This window comes from Pseudorca crassidens, chromosome 4, assembly GCF_039906515.1.
Source record: "Pseudorca crassidens isolate mPseCra1 chromosome 4, mPseCra1.hap1, whole genome shotgun sequence".
Taxonomy (NCBI): Eukaryota; Metazoa; Chordata; class Mammalia; order Artiodactyla; family Delphinidae; genus Pseudorca; species Pseudorca crassidens.
The window spans coordinates 42,956,648-42,978,647 of NC_090299.1; the positions used below are offsets into that span (position 1 = coordinate 42,956,648).

The window sequence follows — 22,000 nt, forward strand, 5'->3', positions numbered from 1 at the left end:
AAGAAACTTGATCAGACTTATTACCCAGCTACTAAGTGCAGCAGCCAGAAACCACATTTTCGACCATGACTTCATAGAGCCTCACTGTATCTGCACGCATGTTTTTAATGAAAAAAAAATTTTATCATCAATGTAATAACTGCTCAGGATAGAGAATGACAAATTATAGAAAGTATAAATAAGAAAACTAATCATCCATATTCATGCTACCTAAGGGCAAATAGTGGTCATCAGACCTTGACATTTGCAGATTGAACTGAGACTGTTAGCCTACTTGGAAGCAATCTGAGACAGGCGTGGCACGGAGTACATTGTTGCTTTGTTGCGGCTGGCATTCGGCGTGGCTCTGCCGGGCATGTGTCACAGAGCTGTGTGATACCCCCTGCCGTCCCCCCAACCCAGCTTCACACTAGAATAAACGTTTTATCAGGGAAATTATATGCTCCAGTAGTGTTCTCAGCTGGAGATTTGGGAACTTCTCTGGACCTGTCTGTCCCTTGGGAATCTCAGGGACAGACAGGTCCAGAGAATATTGACTAGTATTCCCAGACTTCTGCCTATTTATTTATTTATTTTTGCTGTACTCGGGCCTCTCACTGTTGTGGCCTCTCCCGTTGCGGAGCACAGGCTCCGGACGCGCAGGCTCAGCGGCCATGGCTCATGGGCCCAGCCGCTCCGCGGCATGTGGGATCTTCCCGGACCGGGGCACGAACCCGCGTCCCCCGCATCGGCAGGCAGACTCTCAACCACTGCGCCACCAGGGAAGCCATGCCTATTTATTTTTAACAGAGTGGAGCACATGCTCTGTCCACCTAGTCTTGCTTTTTGCTTTGAATGTAAGCACTTTCTATGTTATTGCATATCTTTTGTAGACTTTTATTAATGGCTGGGTAATATTTCAGACATGAAAGGGCCATAATTGACTTACCCTTCCCTGTTGTTGACTGTTTTAGACTGGTTACAAACCATGCTGCAATATACATCTTTGTGCACATCTCTGTGCACCAGGTGATCCTTCGTGCTGTTTACCAAGTATTTCTGGCTCATCTTCTGAGCATGTGGTTTGCACTCATTCTGTCTCTTGAAGTTACTTACGTGTGACTTACACTGGCCAATAGGATGTGAGTAGGAATGACTGTGTGACATCTGGGTGGAAACCTTTAAGAACTGGTCTGTGATTTGCCACTTTCTTCTCCCTTTCCTGATAACCAGTGACTCTGCATTTGTGGAAACTGCATCAGCTTGGGTCCCAGAGCAAGGACATATGGAGCAAAACCCAAACCCCAAATCCAAACACTTGTGATAAACATGTAGTGTGTGCATGAAATAAATCTTTCTTGTTTAAAGCCACTGTGATTTTGAGGTTGCTTGTAATGCCAGCATAAGTTAGTGTACACCAGCTGAAACAATGCTGGAATCTGATACTGGTTTGCATTATTTTATAATGGTAGATTCCCGGGCATGGAATTACTGCGTTTTTGACATTTCAAAGCAATTTGCTTTCCAAGATATGCCAGTTTGCATCCCTCTGGCTCTATGAAATACCAAATTTATCCCATCCTTGCCAGTATTGAAAATTGTCAATTTAAAAAACAATTGACCATTTCATAGCTTAAAAATGACAGCTTACTCAAAATGCTTGTTTCTTTTTGCAGTATGCAAAGGATAGTTCTGGGGTGATCAATGTCATGCTGAACGGTTCAGAGCCAACAGGAGCCTATCCTGTAAAAGGGTAAGAATGCAGCACCAACATGTAAGACAAAGATGCCAAAATGTGTTTTTAGTTGTTTTCAACGGAGGCTTAAGAGAATCATTCACATCCCCAGTCTAATGCTTGGTTCTGTAAGATCAGGTAGAGAAAAACAATTGAATGACCTGGAGATCAGAACTATGTCCATACATTTATAAAACTAACAGCTGATGAATGCCTGAATGAAATAAGTAACCTAAAAATTAAAGCTAAAAAGTGCCTCCCGCAAAGCTTTAAAACAAAAGTAATGTGTAAGTCAACTAACATTGATATGGGAACAGTATCATATTGCTTTAGGACTTTAAGAAATGTCTTTCCTGTTTCTCAGGTTTTTTGCAGATTTTGAAATTCCCCACTTACAGAAGGATAAAATCACACGCATTGAGATCTGGGTTATGCATGAAATCGGGGGAACCAATGTGTAAGTTATGATGCTACTGATCTTTGTGCAAACCTGCTTTTCTTGGATGTAATATGATCCAGTCTGATTTACATTTACATTTCTGGGGAATCAATGGTCTTCTCTGTTTCTAATGTGGTGGGCAGAGAAAGGCAAAGGCTTGACTTTCTGGAAATGCCATGAGTCAGTCCTGAGCCCAGAGAGAAAACCTCCTTTATCCAGATACTCCTCTCAGCCTTTCTGAGTAGGTCATTTGTGTAGGTCAAAGCCAGTTTTTCTCCCTGGTCATTTAAAGCTCAAAAGCCTCACTGGGAGTTCACAGAATGGACTCATGGATCATGTAATGAAGACGTTCTTCTCAGAGAACAACCAGTTTCGCAGCTGGGTCTCAGGTAACTGGCCAAGGAAATATTTATGATCCATATTTTTCTCGGAAGCCGCTAACTCAAGTGGTTATATCAACTCAGATATCAAGCAAACTTGAACTCATCCTTCTCATCAACAAAGGGCAGTGCTGGCAAAACTAAAGATAAAAAACGTAAAGCCAGTTGGCTCAGAGACAAGCCAATAAGGCCAAGCCTGGTAAAAGCTGTGCAGCCGTGATGGTGCTTCAGAAGCAGCTGGGGCCCTGTCCTTCAGAGCATTGAATCTACATTGGGGAAAGCGTTGAGTGGATGTGTTATTGAAAGAATGTTCTGGAAGAATCTTAGCAAATTCCCCATTTCAGGCCGCCAGGACCCCCTAAGACTCACCATATAATGAGTGATATTCTTTTTTCTCTTGGGCAGAAGATTAAATTTGCAAATGACTTATTACATAGTCATACCAGAATCTGCTCCTCTCTTCCCAGAAGACAACTTATACCTATTGTTGCATGAAAAACAATGTGTATTGTTTTTCTTGTTTCTGTGAGAAGTCGCTTTTTGTCTAGATATTATGCTTGCTTGTTGTTTTAAGGTATCTATCAGAGAAAGATTGTTCTTTGAATCTTTTTTTTTAAAAAACATCTTTATTGGAGTATAATTGCTTTACATTGTTGTGTTAGTTTCTGCTGTATAACAAAGTGAATCAGCTATAGGTATACATATATCCCCATATCCCTTCCCTCTTGCGTCTCCCTCCCACCCTCCCTATCCCACCCTCCGTATCCCACCCCTCTAGGTGGTCACAAAGCACCGAGCTGATCTCCCTGTGCTATGCAGCTGCTTCCCACTAGCTATCTGCTTTACATTTGGTAGTGTATATATGTCAATACCACTCTCTCATTTCTTCCCAGCTCATCCTTCCCTCTCCCCATGTCCTCAAGTCCATTCTCTACATCTGCGTCTTTATTCCTGTCCTGCCCCTAGGTTCTTCAGAACTATTTTTTTTTAGGTTCTATATATACATGTTTGCATACGGTACTTGTTTTTCTCTTTCTGACTTACTTCACTCTGTATGACAGACTCTAGGTCCATCCACCTCACTACAAATAACTCAATTTCGTTTCTTTTTATGGCTGAGTAATATTCCATTGTATATATGTGCCACATCTTCTTTATCCATTCATCTGTTGATGGACACTTAGGTTGCTTCTATGTCCTGGCTATTGTAAATAGTGCTGCAATGAACATTGTGGTACATGACTCTTTTTGAATTATGGTTTTCTCAGGGTATATGCCCAGTGGTGGGATTGCTGGGTCATGTGGTAGTTCTATTTTTAGCTTTTTTTTTTTTTTTTTTTTTGCGGACGCGGGCCTCTCACTGTTGTGACCTCTCCTGTTGCGGAGCACAGGCTCCGGACGCTCAGGCTCAGCGGCCATGGCTAACGGGCCTAGCCACTCCACGGCACGTGGGATCTTCCCGGACCAGGGTACAAACCTGTGTCCCCTGCATCAGCAGGTGGACTCTCAACCACTGCGCCACCAGGAAAGCCCTATTTTTAGCTTTTTAAGGAACCTCCATACTGGTCTCCATAGTGGCTGTCTCGATTTACATTCCCACCAAAGTGCAAGAGGGTTCCCTCTTCTCAACACCCACTCCAGCCTTTATTGTTTCTAGATATTTTGATGATGGCCATTCTGACCAGTGTGAGATGATATCTCATTGTAGTTTTGATTTGCATTTCTCTAATGATTAGTGATGTTGAGCATCCTTTCATGTGTTTGTTGGCAATCTGTATATCTTCTTTGGAGAAATGTCTATTTAGGTCTTCTGCCCATTTTTGGACTGGGTTTTTTGTTTTTTTGATATTGAGCTGCATGAGCTGCTTGTATATTTTGGAGATTAATCCTTTGTAGTTGCTTCGTTTGCAAATATTTTCTCCCATTCTGAGGGTTGTCTTTTTGTCTTGCGTATGGTTTCCTTTGCTGTGCAAAAGCTTTTAAGTTTCATTAGGTCACATTTGTTTATTTTGGTTTTCTTTGAATCTGTTTTTAATGAGATAAGGAAATTGCAATTCATTGTCATCTCAGCACATTATTCCTGTGTCAGGAGAGATAATAAAGGGGTAAGAACACCTGGTTGTCCACATCTGTGCCACAGGATGGAGGTGCAGGTCATGAGCTAAGAAAATGGGGCTCCCAAACTGCTTAGATTTTAGGAGAAAAAATCATAGAGAGTGAAAAATCACATGGCTGATAGCTAGTTGTGTTTAGCATTGCTTTGATTTCTTTTATTAAAAAAAAAAAAAAGGTTAAATAACCCATTGACTGAGCTCTGTGTCTAGGTGTCCTGAAACCTCCATGTCATTGCTTACCAAAAAGTTCTAAGTAGTGAACTTGGCCCAGAGAAGGACATAGTCCCAGATTTTGGCAAGGTTCTAAAACATGATGTCACACAACACCTTACCCTCTTCATTCCCGTAATGCCTAGAGTTCCACTTCTGTGAAAACTTCCTCCAATGGCTCATTTCCTCCCTGTACACTCCCTCTTTGTTAATTTTATAGTGGGGAGGCTGTTCACCTTCCCACTCCAGGTAAACTGAGGCCGGATCCTGTATGCAACGTGAATAACATACCTACTCATCACAGCTGGCAGTGTTGTACCCACCTCTCTTTGCCTTTATCAATCCGCCTGCTTAACTCTGACCGTCGAGAGGGCAAGAATCCTTGTTGATGAGAACGTGGGGAGATAGACATCTTATACTCTGTTGGGGTGGTCAACGTGGGGTTCAGTGTGGCAGTGCTGTCAAGAGCCTGAAAATGCATTCAAAACCTCGGTGACAGAAAACCTACTTTCAGGAATGTATGCTAAGGAAACAAATAATTAAGCATGTGTATGAAAATGAAACTTCAACAAGGTTTTTTTGTAGTGTCAATGACATTGCAATATAGGAATGAACCTTGGTCTTTAACAAGAGGCGACTGCTTTTATGAACTGTGTTCTGATTATGTAAGGTAGACCAGGCAGGAATTAAGAATAATGGCAGAGAGGTATATATGTATAGACACAGACATGGGCAAATGCATATTACAAAATGCGCTGGGCAACAGAATCACATTGAAATATTTTAAAAGTCTTGTGGGAATAAATATACTGTAAAAGTCTAGAATGATGTACACCAAAGTGTTAGCAGCAGTTATCTCTAGTGATGTGAGATTTGGGTTTTTTTCCCTTTTGTTGAGTTGAGTTTTCTAGTATTTTTTGACATGTATGTTTTTGTTTCCATTTGAAGCTTAACTTAATACACTCTGGGTTGAACAGGCTGGCACTCGCCTTTGGTCAGGCTCGGCGCACAAGCACAGTGCTGCGTTGACGGGTGGGGCTACGATGAGCCCTGTGGAGCACCGCGCATGCGCCGGCAGAAGCCCTCCGAAGGCGTGTGACTCGCAAAACTTCGGGCAGGTTTGAAGGCTCAGAGCACCCCGTCCTGGGCACCCGCGGCTTGACTGCCGGCAGCCTTTTTGGGTCCAGAGAATTTGCCACGTATTTCTCCAGAGAGGAGAACATCTAGGGAGCACACGTTCAAAATATTTTTTGATTAACACAGAAACAGCTCCCCCCATCCTCTTCTCCTTCTATTTTGATAGTTTTTATATTTTTGTGTTTCAGGGAATCCTGTGGAGAAGGCAGTGTGAAAATCCTGGAAGAGAGACTGGAGAAAATGGGTTTCCAGTATAGCTGTATCAATGACTACAAGTAGGTGGCATATTATAGTCAGTGTATATATTCAAAGGAGGAGCAGAGGGTTGCCGAAAAGATTTTTTAGAGATTAGCTCCAAAGGCCATGGAACTGTGCCTTCTGGGTTGTCACTGGGTGTGGGGACTGGGAGGGCCTTCTGGCCAGGGTTCCACCTGGCCCCCGCCCACTTCTGTCCAGAGTCCTTTTTAATGACGCTAAAGGACAGACAGCAGCCCTTTGTCATTTGTGTATGTCTAGTTTTCTCTTCACTCGCTTACTGCATGTGCGTCATCTGAGAACAGGGACTATGGTCCCTGCATCTCTGGATGCCACACTGCGCATGACACGTGCTAAGGTGGAGTTTGAGATACTTACAGAGAGATGCATGGTGACTGTGGACCAACAGGAAAAGCATCATAGCTACCATTTATTGAGCACGTTATGGGCCAAGCACTTTATATACGTATAATCAGAGATCGTTTCAGGGCATTCCTGATACTTGGAAATGTAGGTAAATTTGGCTCAAACCCTGCAACGGTTGAAAGCCCTCCCCTGGACTGGGAATTACTCACCTTGCTGCTTCCTTCTTCTCTCTGTGTCGGCACCTGAGTCTGCAGGCCTGTTTGTCTCCTTAGGGGCTAGAGTCCAACACTGCAAGGACTTAGTGGCTTTCCCAAACGTTTGTGGGTATGGCAGGGTGCACATTACATCTGCAGTCTTTGCCAGTGTCCGTGACCGTCCAGGCGGCCCTGTTGCCCTCTGCTGTCTCAAAAGTTCCATGGACCTGGTAACTGTCCCACCTGAGCAAAGCCCCTGGAAGTATGGGTCTCCCCCTACTCTGGACTCCCCAGGAGAACAAGCCCCTCAAAGCTGTTCTTCCACAGCTTAAGGCTGTACCATTTTACTCATCTATTATTGCTAATGCTCTCAGGAATCTCTCAAGTTAGGTGTTGTTATCACCCTCTTTTGAAAACAAAGTGAAGCACATACTCTTTTTTGGAAATATAATCTGTGTACAGAAAAAATGCAGAAACCGTAAGTATACAGGTGGATGAATTTTCACCAGTTCAACATACACATGTACCCAGCATGTAGATCAAGAAACAGGGCACAACCAGCACCCCTAGTCTCCCTTTGGCTTCCCTTTCAGGATCCCCACCTGCCTACAATAGTAACCACTCTCTAGACTTGTAAGAGCATAGGTTAGTTTTGTCTGTTTTTTCAAAATTTTATTTTTATTTACTTTTGGCTGTGTTGAGTCTTCGTTGCTATGCGCGGGCTTCCTCTAGTTGAGGCAAGCGAGAACTATTCTTTGTTGTGGTGGGCAGGCTTCTCACCGCGGTGGCTTCTCTTGTTGTGGAGCACGGGCCATAGGCGTGCGGGCTTCAGTAGTTGTGGCACACGGGCTCAGTAGTTGTGGCTCGCGGGCTCTAGAGTGCAGACTCAGTAGTTGTGGCTCACGGGCTTAGTTGCTCCGCAGCATGTGGGATCCTCCCAGACCAGGGCTTGAACCCATGTCCCCTGCATTGGCAGGTGGATTCTTAACCACTGTGCCACCAGGGAAGCCCTAGTTTTGTCTATTTTTAAGGTTTATATAAATATCCGCTTTTCATGGATGGGTAAATTAAGTGTTAAGAGAGGTTGAGCAAGTTCCCAAAGGTCTCCACTCAGTGACAGAGCTGAATTTTGAATCCAGCATTGTGTGGCCCTGAAGATTCCTCTTTTCTTTCTACTATAGAACTCTAATTCTTAATCAAGGCATCAGATTTTAGTAAATTAAATAAAAGGTAATTCTTATTCTAAAACAGCTCAATGATAGAGAAAAATATGGCTAAAAATTCCACAGTTATGACCCCTTTGCTTTGGTCCAGGACCTCCCCCAAGGAGGCTGTCTTTTTATAAGTCATCAGGTCAAGTGTGGGAGCCCAGCCAGGGTCTCATTCCTGACTCACGGCTGTGAGCCTCAGGGTCTCAGCCTGCTTTTACTGGCTCGAGTTTACCCTACCAAAGCTGGTTTCAGGGCTCCTCCCTTGCCTGGCTCAGCCTCCCAACTCCCATTTTTGTACTGCTCCTGGGCTCTTTCTGTGTTAAGGTAGGGTTTTTATTGCTCCTGGGAGCCCAGAGGCGATAACAACAGGCTTAACATGGGAGAGCGAACAAGGTTAAAAAATCAGACTCAAGCTAGATGCCTCTCAAAATTCAGGTGACATTGACCTCTGTCCTGTGGCAGTTGAAAGTTCTCCCCAGAATTCCTGCAAATTTTGGCGATGTCTTTCTTCAAAGCCTCTCTTGTCTCTTGATTGTTTTCTCCTTAGTGCTGTATTGATCCAGACTCAGTGAAACTCAATGCATCTTTTTGGGGGGACGTAACACAGCAATAACAAACTACTCTTGTAAAAAATATCTGAATAGGGCTTCCCTGGTGGCGCAGTGGTTGAGAGTCCACCTGCCAATGGAGGGGACACGGGTTCGTGCCCCGGTCCAGGAAGATCCCACATGCCGCGGAGCGGCTGCGCCCGTGAGCCATGGCCGCTGAGCCTGCGCGTCCGCAGCCTGTGCTCCGCAGTGGGAGAGGCCACAACAGTGAGAGGCCCGGTAACACACACACACACACACACAAAATCTGAATAGTGTAGACTGAGAAGTAGGGAGTCCTACGGAGGGGTCACATAGCGTGCCATAGACCGAACCTGTTTCCTGTTCTTCCAGAGTCCCCTCTGGTCCCCCTACCCAGAGATCCTTCCTTGGCCTTCCTCCCACTGTTACCTGGATCCTGTCTTCACTGCTGCTTTCCCTTCCCTCCTGGCTGCCTGGACCCCACATCTTCTACCTCTACTGTACAAGCAATTTAACTTTCTTCACTGAAGCCTGGGCACCAGCCATCACCTGTGTGCTTCGAGTCCAACCTGCCCAAAATTCTTATCAAGAGGTTTTTCCAAGCAAAATCATACATCCTTAACAGAAGTGGTTCCATGCTCGGGCTCTGGAGTGGAGGTTCAAGTTCAGCTCCACAGCTTCCTACTGTGAGAACTTGGGCAAGTTCCTCTGGGCAGCTTTCTCAACTGTAGATTGGAGATGATAATAGTACCTGCTTTGTTTGGCTGTTGTGAGGATTAAATGACATAATCTATGTAAAATATGTAATCAGATTTCTTGGTACATAGTAAGTGCTCAATAAATGCTGGCTAATATTTTTAAAAAGAAACTATGCTCTTCGAGGTCAAAGACTTTGTATCTCCAGTACCTTGCAGGCCCCCCCATAAATGTTTGATGAATGAAAGTCGTTAAAATAATCCCTTAAATATTACTTCTTTTCATTTTATAGACCAGTGAAGCTCTTACAGTGTGTGCAACACAGCACTCATCCTGACTGTGCCTTAAATTCGTAAGTGAATGTCTTAACCCAACTTCCGTGCTTCCCCAAAATAATCAGTCCGTACTGTTTACAGAATGCTGGTGGATTGCAATATCATTTTACACCCACCCCCTAAAACGTCTGGCTGCAGAGTAAGACTGGTACTTCTACACTGCACTTCTCTTCATATCTGAGCTGCTGGGTTGGTGCAGGTTTGCTGAACATCTGTGCAGCTGAGCTGAATGAACCCCTGCCATGTACCACAGAGCAGAGTCTGCCCTGATACCTCAGCTTCAGCACAAAGGCTGGGAATGGGGTGGCAGGAGGACCTATTAAAACTTATTTCTGTTGCCCTTAGAGATGACAGTTATTTTACCAGCAAAATGGGTTTATTTGGGAATAGCAGAGGAACTGCAGTTCGGGACAAGCAGGCTAGAGCAAAAGCCATAGACAAGTCCAATAAATGAAGGAGAGGAACTTTATTTTACAGAGAAAAAGGAGGAAGTAGGGAGAGGGTGTTTTGAATGAAAGTCCGTCAGAGAAAAGTGAGAATTCAAGGTGATGACAGTTTCTCATTGGCTGAGTTGCTGGGGTGGTCGATTTCTTACGGAAGATGCAGTGTACATCTCTCCTGCTGTGGCCTGTTGATGATTGATGATTGTTCCTGTGGATGATTCTGTTGGGGTCTGTAATCAACAATTCTTCCTATAGTTGATGAGTGGCACTGCATGAGAGCTCCCCCTTCTGACCTCCTGACTCCATTTAAGTGGTAAGGTTTACATTTCTCAATCCTAATGTATCTATTTTTAAAAATTAATTAATTTATTTGCTTTTATTTTTGGCTGTGTTGGGTCTTCATTGCTGTGCATGGGCTTTTTCTCGTTGAGGCAAGCGGGGGCTACTCTTTGTTGTGGTGCACGGGCTTCTCATTGTTGTGGCTTCTCTTGTTGCAGAGCACGGGCTCTAGAGTACGGGCTCTAGAGCGCAGGCTCAGTAGTTGTGGCGCATGGGCTTAGTTGCTCCGCAGCATGTGGGATCTTCCCGGGCCAGGGATCGAACTCGTGTCCCCTGCATTGGCAGGCGGATTTTTAACCACTGTGCCACCAGGGAAGCCCTATACTATTAGTATAAATAATAGTATACATAGGATTCTGCAATGTGCTTTTTTCGCATAATAGTGTCTTGGTGTTGTTTTCCTATCTGTGGTGTTCTGTTGTGTGCGCACATCATGATTTATTTAACCCATTGCCCATAGGTGGACATTTAGATTGTTTCCAGTATTTAGCTATCATCAACAGTGAATAAGATGAAGCCTTTTCCCTCTACTTCCATTTCCTCAGAGTAATTTCTTTCAACATTTTGGTCCATCTCTCCCATACATCCCAGTACACACACATACACATATGTTACCAGGCAGAGATGTTCATCTATTTGTTTTTGGTTTGGTCTAATTTTCATTTATTTACTTGCCTCTGTTTTTGTACAAAGAGCAGTCATGCTGGACAGACTGTTCTGCTGTGGCCCCTTTTCACTTAACGATATAAGGACGTCATCCTTTTCTGTCTGTGCGTACTTTCTGACTCCGTCTTTTAGTGGCTGCGGAGTGTTCTGTAGGATGGCCACTCGCCATTTATGTAACCATTTTTCAGTCATAGGCTGACTTCATTGTAGGTTGTGGTTGTAGTTGTTTATTATTATAAACAATGCTGAAATATAATCCTTGATTGCATGCCTTGAGCTCTTGTTCAAGTGTCTGCGTAGGAAAGATTACCAGAAAGGGAGTTGCTGGGTCAAAGGATGTATTTTTAGTTTGAATTTTGATATGTTTCAACAAAGCTGCCCCAGTGTGCGCTCCCACCAACAGTACATGGCAGGTGCCCCTTTCTCCCCTTCTTCACTAACCCTGGGTATTATCTGTACTTGTACCTGTATCTATACCTAATTTTAGTCAGTCTTCTGGATAAAACATGATGCTTTATTGTTGTTCTTTTGGTTTTTTTTTTTTTTTTTTGCGGTACGCGGGCCTCTCACTGTTGTGGCCTCTCCCGTTGCAGAGCACAGGCTCCGGACTTGCAGGCCCAGCGGCCATGGCTCACGGGCATAGCCGCTCCGCGGCATGTGGGATCTTCCCGGACTGGGTCACGAACCCGTATCCCCTGCATCAGCAGGCGGACTCTCAACCACTGCGCCACCAGGGAAGCCCTGTATTGTTGTTTTGATTTGTGTTGGCAGGAAGATTTCATATGCCAACACCTGAGTTCTCTTCCCTTCCTTTCCTATCTGCTAAAATTGTATGTACCTTTAAGGACCCAACTCCAAATGTCCCTTTGTCTGTAAGGCTTTCCTAATTCTGTAGGTGGATGTAAGAACTCCCTTCTCTGTGCTCCATTGACTTTGTGCACAACCCAACTACAGCACTTCCCTCTCTCCAGTCATGTTGTAATTCATTCCTCACCATCTGTCTCCAACACTCGACGTAGAGATTGCATGAACTTCCTCTTTGCGTGTCTCATCACAATTGCACAGAGTAGGTCCTCCATAAATGTCTGTAGGGTCCATTTTTCCATCTAGAAGGAGAAGAGAACTAATCTGGGCTGGACATCGACTGTATGCCAGGGGCTGTGCTGTGTGCATTGCATAGAACATTCTGTTCATCCTTCTAACTAGTTCATTAGATAGACACAGAGCGGGGAGAGAAAGACAGACAGACAGACAGACAGGCAGGCAGAGAGACTGCTCGTCATCCCCATATAGCTCTTCTTCCCATCTTCATTTAGTAATAGAACCCTTGAATGTTAGTTGGCCTCATGGTGGCCAAGAATAACAATTGTACTTCCCAGCCTCTCTTTCCTCTGGGGCCGAGTGATGTGGGTGACTTGAAAGGAAAGAACATTCATTCCCTCCCCCTTTGTTGGCTGGTGTATGGACCCAGAAGGTGTGGTGACGAGCCACCTTCGCTGGGCATGGCAGAGCAAGCCATAGATGGAGGCTGGGTGCCCCCTGCCATGGAAACACAGTATCAGCCTGCACAGTTACAGAGAGAGAGACAAACATCTGTCTTGTCTAAGCCCCTGGGATTTGGGGTCCTTTCAACAGCAACCAAACCTATATCTGAACCGATACGGATAGGTTCTGTTACCCTCATTTCAGGGGTGTAGAAACTCTGGCTTAGGGAAGATAATGACGGATTTGCCCAAGAAAAGACTACCCAGCCAGTGAGTGGGTCTGAAGCGAGTCTATGAGATTTCCAGAATTCACCCTGGCGACTGTTAGGCTCTTTTGACTAGAAATTGTGATAAGAGATCCACCAACACCAGCATGTGTCCCAGGGTGGCTGGTGAGGTTGAGTCCTCTCCCACTCTCTGCTGTTCACTGTCTGTGAATTAGGCATGCATGTTTTTGAGTCCTCTCACAGGAAGTAAAGAACAGTCTGTGTACCTGGGTCTTCACTTTCCTCACCTGAGAATGAAATCCACTCCTGTCCCTTCTGCTCAGAAACCTTCAACGTTCCCTGCTACCGAGTCTGAACTTCTGGCCTGGCCTTCCTGGTTATAAAAACCTCCTTCTAAACACACCACCCACTGCTCCCCACTGGAAACTTTCACTGCAGGCTTGGATCCACTTCCCTGAAGACACCCTGTGCTTTCCTGCCCACAGTCCTGTGGACACTGACCCTTCTGGCCATGGTGAGAGCAATGCAGTTGGAGTCAGATGACCTGAATTTGACATTTTTCTCATCTACAAAACTGAAATAATGGGAACTGCCACATGGGTTTGTTGTGAAGACGGCGCCCAACCTCCCTTCTAGACAGGATACTAGAAAGACTCTCCGGAGCCTGGACCCAGGCGCAGGCTTCGGGTTCCTAAAGTTCAAGTAAGAAGCACATTGGTGGAAACTCATAATCGCAAAGCATCGCACACCAGATCCAGGTAGCTCAGCAGAAATGGGATGTGTTGAAGGATATTGGGTCACTCAGAGTCTTCTGGGAGAGCCAGAGAAGCAGGGCTGGAGGCTATGCCAAAGTCCCACCCAGAACTGCCCTAGGGGAGATCCCCCTGCAGCCTGTTGGGCACAGACACCGCAGGGAGTTCCTCTGATGCTCGTGCCTGGATGCTCCTTCTAGAATGTCTGCCACGGCTGCCTCGGAGAGCTGGTGCCAGGGCACCCCCGGCGACAATGAACCCTCGGTGGCATCCGCTGTTTTAATCTACTCTGCCCACAGCTATACCCAGATGTGGGTACATCTGGTTGGCAGAGTTTTGGGCATGTGTTTGTGCTCTAACTCCAGGGAGGTTGGGAAATTGAATCTCTGCTTTAAACCCAGTCTCACGGCTTTAAATCTCATCTGTATGCTGGTGACTCCAAAATGAGTATTTCTATAGTCCAGGCCCTGTACTGAGCGCCACACTTGTATATTCAGCAGTTTACTCTGATGTCTAATAGATATTTCAGATGCAACACATCCCAAACCGGACTGAATTTACCCAGGGTGGTAGGCTGAGTCATGGCATCCAAAGATAGGCAGGTCCTAATTCCTGGAATGAGTGGATTTCACTTTATATTACAAGGGGCTTTGCAGATACGATGAAGTTAACAATCTTGAGGTGGAGAGATTATTCTGGACTATCCTGGTGGGCTCTGCATGTAATGTAAGTGTCCTCATAAGAACAAGGCAGAGGGAGATTTGGTTCAAGAGGAGGGGAAGGCAGTGTGGTGATGGAAGCAGAGATTAGAATGATATACTTTAAAGGTAGATAAAGGTCAAGGACACAGAGTCTCCCCTCAGGAGATTTTCCAAAAGGAAGCAGCCCCACTGACACCTCGACTAACCCTGGAAACTGGTTTCAGACTCTTGACCTCCAGAACTGTAAGAGAATAAATAAAACTGTGGTGTTTTGAGCCACTGAGTTTATTACAGCAGCAACGGGAAACTAATACACCCCTCAGTTGGTCTACCCATACATCCCTGTCTCAATTGATGGTAACGACCCACCTTTCCAAAAATCTCCAAGCGCCTGTTCCTAAAATCTTAGCGCCATTCTTGATGCCTTCCCTTCTTTCACCCTTCGGCGAAAAATCCTGTTGATTCAACTTACAAATTTAATGGAAAATCCCATCATCTACTGTGACCAGCCTGGTCTGAGCCACTGGGCCTCTTTGAAACCCAGCTACTAAGAAGTTAGCCTTTTATTTTTATTGTTTATTAGGGAAATCTCAAACATGCACATAGTATAAGGAATAGTCCTTTAAAAATTCAGTCATGTCACTCATCTGCTCACAGCCCTGCAGTCAGTCCCACATCACTCAGAGTTAATGCCAAACAGCCTTCCCAGGAACCCCAGCCCCACTTGTCTCCAACTTTTTTCTTCCTCCCCTTCCCTCACTGGGCCTCAGCCACAGTCACCTCCTGGGACTTGACAGCACATTCCCACTACAGGGTCTTGGTCGCTGTTTTCTCTGCCCGGAAGTCCTTCCCCATGTGGCCAGCTCACTCACTTACTGTGTTTGCTCACATTTCAGCTCCCTGAGGCAACCTTGACCTCTGTGTTTAAAGCTGCAGCCTGCACCGTCAGCTCTGGCTCTGCAAACCCCCTCATGTTGCTCTACTTTTCTTTTCTATAGTATTTGTTTATCATCTTCTGACTTATTTGCTTGTTAAGTTTGTTTTTTATTACCTGTTTCCCATCTGTTAGAACATCAACTCCAGGAGGACAGGGGCTTTTCCTTGTTCTGTTCGCTGATGAATGTGATTCAAGAACCTAGGAGGGAGCCTGCAGCCTGGTAGGCACTGAGGAACGAATGAATGAGTGAACAAATGATTGATTTTTCTACCCTGGGGAGGCATAGATTTGAGACAAAGGATGTTGAAAGGGGCTGGGCACCTGAAGGGAATGACACGGGTCCTGTGAGAGTTTGTCCTATAAGAAGTGACCAGGGGCAGCATGTGTAGAAGTAACAGATTTTGATTGTAAGAAACAGAATCCAGCTGTGGCTCATGTAGGTGGAAAAAAGGGGAATAAGTTGTTGGGGGGATTTAATAGAAGAGACTCTCCAGTGAGCAGGGGGCCTCATAAGGTCTGGAGAGGTAAGTGTCCTTATTTTTACTGTGTAACTTAGGTCTTTCTGGTTTTACTCAGTCCCCTTAAACACACTTTAAACTTTATGCAGATACAGATGGTGTAAAGTTCCTTCCTGTAAAACCTGTTGCACCCTACACTGCCATTCCCAAAATAGGCAAGTGGGGCCACCCTGGCACTGGTGCCTGCTTTTCCCTCCCCTGCTGCAGGCTCTGTACGGTGAATGAGGGCAGCTCTCCTCACCAGTCTTCAGGTCTTTCTGAGCACTTTGCCCATGTCAGCCTGTCAACCTGGTCTTTGGAGTCATCATCTCATTACATCCAACCACATTCTTGGAAGGTGGGCAGTTTGATCACCATTAGTGATGCTGAGGTTCAGAGAGGTTAAGTGACCCCTTAAAGTCACTCAGGACTGGCTAGAGGCAGAAGTGGCACCCAGGTCTGTCGGTGTGTAAAGTCCTTGCTCTTCCCACTGAACCACACTGCCTCCAGATGTTTCTGGGGTTCACACCACAGCAGAGAAGTAAGAGGTTTATAGTTCCTGACCTGTTCTTTCCTTCTTTGGGCATCCTTTCAGTGACTGTTGAACAGATTTATTTATGACAGTTCTTTCCCAAGTCCATTGAACGTCAAGAATAAAACCCTCTTTCGTGCTTTGCTGAGGTTTTCTCCACTTTCATTACTTTGGAAGGAATTTTACTAATCTCCTTTAAAAATGATTTAGCAAAAATACTTGTAGATAATTTACAGAAGAGGAACCATCAGTGGCAAATATGAAACATTATTTTGTTGATCTAATAATAATGAACTACACATTCAATAAGGGGCAATTTCCACCTCAATTTCTTTAACATACCGTGACAAAAAATAGCAGAAAAAAGTATATATATATGTATTTTTTGCGGCACGCGGGCCTCTCACTGTTGTGGCCTCTCCTGTTGCGGAGCACAGGCTCCGGACCGCAGGCTCAGCGGCCATGGCTCACGGGCCCAGCCGCTCCGCGGCACGTGGGATCTTCCCGGACCGGGGCTCGAACCCGCGTCCCCTGCATCAGCAGGCGGACTCTCAACTACTGTGCCACCAGGGAAGCCCAGCAGAAAAATATTTTAAAGATGTTATTCAATGCTTGATGGGAGAACAACTTGATAATATGTATCAAGAATTATAAAAATATTCATAATCTTTGACCTAAGTCAGACTTTAGGTACCCTATTCTAAAGACATGACTCAAAATATAGATTCAATCTACATGCTCACAGATGTTCACAAACAATTCTTTATTATGCAGTATCAGAAGTGCAAACATTGAGAGCTGGAGCTAAATATTCAAGGGTACGAGAATGGTTACATCAAAGGGTTATACTTACTACATGGAATAGAATGTAGCCATTAAAAACAATCGTAGGTGGTTTATGTCAGTTATATCTCCATAAAGCTGGGAGTGAAGGTGAAACAACCGTAATCATGATAATCATGCAGCAATATGGAAAAATTCTCACAAACAATTAAAGTGAAAAACATGTAGAAAACAACTTTATATGCTTATAGGTTATAATATTGGCCAAAAATTCAGTAGATGGATAATCTACAGGATTGGTGAGGATATGAGAAAACAGACGTACTCGTGTTACTGACATAGGGTTTGCTGTGTCAGTCAGGGTCAAGGGAAAACATCAGATTTCCCATCTTGCCCTGAATTCTCTCTCCAAAATGTGTTCCCCCGCTGTGCCCTGGCCTTAGGCCACAGAAGTGGGATGGCAAATTTCACTTGCTTAGGAATAATGGGGTAAAAGACTTTGAACCTGCAAAAGTTTAGGATCCAAATCGCATTATTTTTGTGGTAAGTTTAGGAACAATCTGTACTTTTGATATTTAATTTATTTACATCATCTTAATTTATTTACAACATTTTAGAGAGTTTATCATTTAAGAATAGCTCTTGGAATAGCCCTGTGATTCCAATATAAGTGTAACTATTAAATAACTGATTTAAAAAAAACAAAAAAACTTATTTCAGACTTAGGATTTTTAGTTGAAAGTTATAAGAGAATTTTACTAAGTTTTTAATCAGTACTGGAATGTTTAAGAGAATTAAGATTAAATTTTATACATTTATTAGATTTACTAGAATTAAGTATTCGAGAAGGTTTTGCTCACTTAAAGTCATTTAAAATATTTTATAAAGAAAATGTAATGTGTTAAAATGTAAGTTTAAAATAATTTAACCTAAAATAACTTGAGTTTAAAATATTCAGGAAATTGGAATAATTGTGAAGCCCCCTTAAAAGTTATTATCAGAGTTGACTGGGCTTTTAAATTAGAAGAATACTATTCATAAATTAACTAGAAAAGTGTATGGGAAAGTCAAACTTTTGAATTTATAAATTTAATAGTTAGAATTAATTTTTAAAACCAAAGTAACTGCAAATAATGTGCTTTTTCTCTGCATAAACACCACCCTCAAGCAAAGCCTCACAGTGACATGAAAAGCTTAAGCTAAAATGTGACAAGTGGACCCATGCATCTAAAGTGAAAGAAAACAAAATTATATTCTGTTTGTGCATGATAATAGATGTAAATGATAGAAATAGATCTAAGATAAACTCCCAATGGCTAGGGAAGGGAGTGAGAACTGGAAAAAGACGAAGGGAGACTCATTATTACTGTTTAGTTCTGTATTATTTTATTTTCTTAAAAAGTAAAAGTAAATTTGTCTTTGTCTTAATTGGTTAATTATTTAACAGCAAAAACACTAATCAATTTTGAATGAACTGTCTGGAACATTAACTGAATTAGAAGTGCAATTATAGAAAATGTCCAGCAGGAGGAGCCCTAGTACAAATTTGTGGGCTGCTCGAGATTCCTTTAGCAAAAAAGGGGCGAATAGCACTCATATGGAGTAAGCAACTTTCAAGGACCCCAGCCACTAGTCAGGATCCAGGGAATAAAAACCTCAGATTGTTTCATAATTTTAAAAGTTTGTTTTTTAATTGTTTTCAAAGAATTCAGTAATTTCTGTTTTTAAAAATCTGGTGGTCAGACCCTATTTGCTATGACCAGAGTCCCTATTTTGGCCAGATCCTCTCTCAGTGTCTTTATGTCATGACTGGTTTTTCCTCACCAGTTAAACTGTGATGATGTAATGTCCATCAATAGGGAAGTTGGGGAACTTTATGGTACATCCATACAATCAGAATTCACCCATGAGGAAGAATGAATAAACTCCACGTGTACCGATATGGAAGTATGTGCAAGATGTGCTGTTGGGTGAAAAAACAAGTTGTAGATTCCACTTGTACTTAGATAAAAGGATATGTGAGTCTGTGTGTGTGTGTGCGTGGGAGTGTGTGTGCACACACGTGTGGGGGGGGAGTGTGTATCGCATTCCTGGAAGGACAAATCAAAACTATCAAGGATGATTCTCTATGGAAAGTGGGAATAGGGAAGCTAAGAAGCCTTTACTTTTCACTTTGTAACTTTCTGTACTAGGTATTTTATTTATCTATTTGTTTATTTATTTTTGGCTGCATTGGGTCTTCATTGCTGCGCGTGGGCTTTTCTCTAGCTGTGGCGAGCCGGGGTCACTCTTTGTTGCAGTGCGTGGGCTTCTCACTGCAGTGGCTTCTCTTGTTGCAGAGCATGGGCTCTAGGCGCGTGGGCTTCAGTAGTTGTGGCATGCGGGCTCAGTAGTTGTGGCTCGCGGGCTCTAGAGCACAGGCTCAGTAGTTGTGGTGCACGGGCTTAGTTGCTCCGCAGCATGTGGGATCTTCCAGGACCAGAGATCAAACCGGTGTTCCCTGCACTGGCAGGCAGATTCTTAACCACTGCGCTGCCAGGGAAGTCCCATGTACTATTTAAATTTTCTGCAGTGTGCGTATGTGTTTTTGAAAGTAGGTGTCATCCACCAATACTGACGTGTTTTCTATTTCCTTTTTAATTTGCAGGGCAGCAACCTCTACTCAAAGAGAAGCCCTGTCCCTTTATGCAGAACGAAGTGCCAGCTTTGTCTTTCCTCTCATAGTGGCTTTGGCTTCAGTTGCTCAGATGTAATAACTAGAAACTCAGCTATGTTGCACTAAGCAGCCTGCAGTCCTGAAACCTGCCCTTGCCCAGTCATCCTTCTTGTTCTGTGTACGCCAGGTGACTCCATTGTCTAAAGAAGCTTCCTGCTGGGAAAACAATGTCCTGAAATGGGTTTTGAATGATATACACGGTCAGGATTTCAGAAATTAAGCTAGTTCTATTTAACCGGTTAAAACTACTGCATTAACAATTTGATTGACATATATACACTACTATGTATAAAATAGATAACTAATGAGAACCGATTGTACAGCACAGAGAAAAAGAACTACTGCATTAGAATTAAAGCTAGTTATTATTTTCTTATTTTCATAATGATACAACATATTGAGGCTCAGACTGTTTGTTATATAAGCAAACATTTTAAGAAAATTTTGGTAGAATTGTATGTATATATATTTATATTTTCTTATACAACCAGCAGGGCACACTGCATGTTTGTTGATAACTTCAAATATATGTATACTATATAAGTGTATTCATACATGCTTGGTAGGCAAAGAGTTATGTATAATGACATCCATTTAAGGCTTATTTATAATGAGGGGGAACTAAACATTCTACTAATAGGGAACTCTTTGCATATGTTTTGGTATATCTGTAGGATGGAATATTATTCAAATAGGAAAAGTTATGTTTACCAGCCCAAATGTCCTTCATCTGGTGAATGGATAAACGAACCTTGGTATATCTATACAGTGGAATACTACTCAGCAGTAAAAAGTAACTAACTATGGATAAATGCAGCAGTGTGGGCGAGGCTCAGTTGCAGCATGCCAAGTGAAAGAAGCCAGACCAGAAGGCTACATACCGTATAATTCTGTTTACAGGACATTCTGGAAAAGGTGAAACTATAGGAATGGAGAACTTTTTGGTTTCAGGGTTAAGACTAGGGGGAGGGGCTAACTGAAAAGGAGCATCCTGAGGGAATTTGAGGGGAGTGACAAGACTGTTCTGGATCACTGGCTATGGTGGTGGCGACAGGAATCTATATTTGCCAACACTCAGAACTGTATGCCATAAAGTCATTTCACTGTTTGTAAATTAAAAATTTTCAAAGAACATTTCGTGACATAGAAAAATGCCAGCGATCGGTGTAAGACATAGGACATAAAAGTGTTTATACGATCTAATTGTCTAAAATATAATACAAATGTAACATTGTGGATGTATGTTTGTATTATACGCATATTGTAAATGAATGAAAGGAAAAGAAATAAGCCCAAGAGCGGAGCAGTGATCTCTGGAGAATGTTCTTATTAGTGATCCCTATTCTTGACTTTTGACTTTTTGTGTTTTCCAAATTTTCTCTAATGAGCATGCATTACTTTTCTAATCAGAAAAAGAGAAATAAACACATACATCATCTACGTGTGGTAATTTGACACAACACAAAACATTTCCAAAAGAGGAAAAGAAAACCAAAACTCCTCACAGACACTTCCTGTTCTTACTCCCTTTTTCACCTAAAGTGAGCATGGGAGCTTTAGATGTGAGAACTCGCAGATTCTCGTGCCCCAGCGGCCAGCAACTGGGAGTGAGAGCTCTCACATTCTGTCGTTTCCTGTAAACCTCTGGAGAGAAAAAGAATTGCCCATTGCGGGCAGAGCCATTCCTCAAACCTGCTGCCCTGACTGCAGAGCTCTTTCTTCCTCCTGACAGAGCCTCTACTCCATTTTATGTAACCACTTGCCCAAGTGTTCACTGTAAAGCTGGGAATCCTCACAGCTTGATTGTTTTATATAACACACATTTACAATTCAATCTCGTGCGTTTTTAGAGATCACTTCAGACACTGCGCTGGGCAGGGAATCTCACTGGGAATGATTGCACAGGTCTCCCAACTAGCTCCCTGTGCCTCCAATCTCTCTCTCTCGGTTCCTTCTTATCTCCCATCACTACCCCTCTCTTGTGGGGTCTACACACTCAGCCGCCCCACACCATGGTGCTCATTCCAGGGTTCGGGAGAGGGCAGGTCCCTTGACCATCACCATCAGTCACCTTCATCATCTCCATCATCTTAACAGTCATCATCACCACCATCATTATCACCATCATCATCACCATGCCTAGTATTTGTTGAGTTCTTACCATGAACCGGTCACTGTTTCAATTTTTAATCATTCTTTGAATTCTCATTACTATCCTTATTTTGCAGATGAGAAAACTGAGGCTTGACAAGGTTAAATCACTTCTGCAAGGTCACCCAGTTAGTAATGGAGGAGAAGTGTTA

The 22,000-nt window shown here is 43.4% G+C and overlaps 1 protein-coding gene across 4 annotated transcripts in view; it reads left to right on the forward strand.

The window, feature by feature from the left end:
* Positions 1-22,000, forward strand: part of BST1 (bone marrow stromal cell antigen 1) — a 35,335-nt gene that overhangs the window by 8,558 nt on the left and 4,777 nt on the right. Inside the window, exons 5-10 of one of the 4 annotated variants that reach the window (XR_010942930.1) lie at positions 1,656-1,732; positions 2,079-2,171; positions 6,183-6,269; positions 9,578-9,637; positions 10,319-10,376; positions 19,629-21,135. Coding sequence is in view for 3 of the 4 variants with exons in the window: in XM_067735572.1 (XP_067591673.1) it covers positions 1,656-1,732; positions 2,079-2,171; positions 6,183-6,269; positions 9,578-9,637; positions 19,629-19,734 (423 nt within the window). In the remaining variant the exon portion in view is untranslated. The other 3 variants (XM_067735573.1, XM_067735572.1, XM_067735574.1) reach the window with 3 other exon arrangements.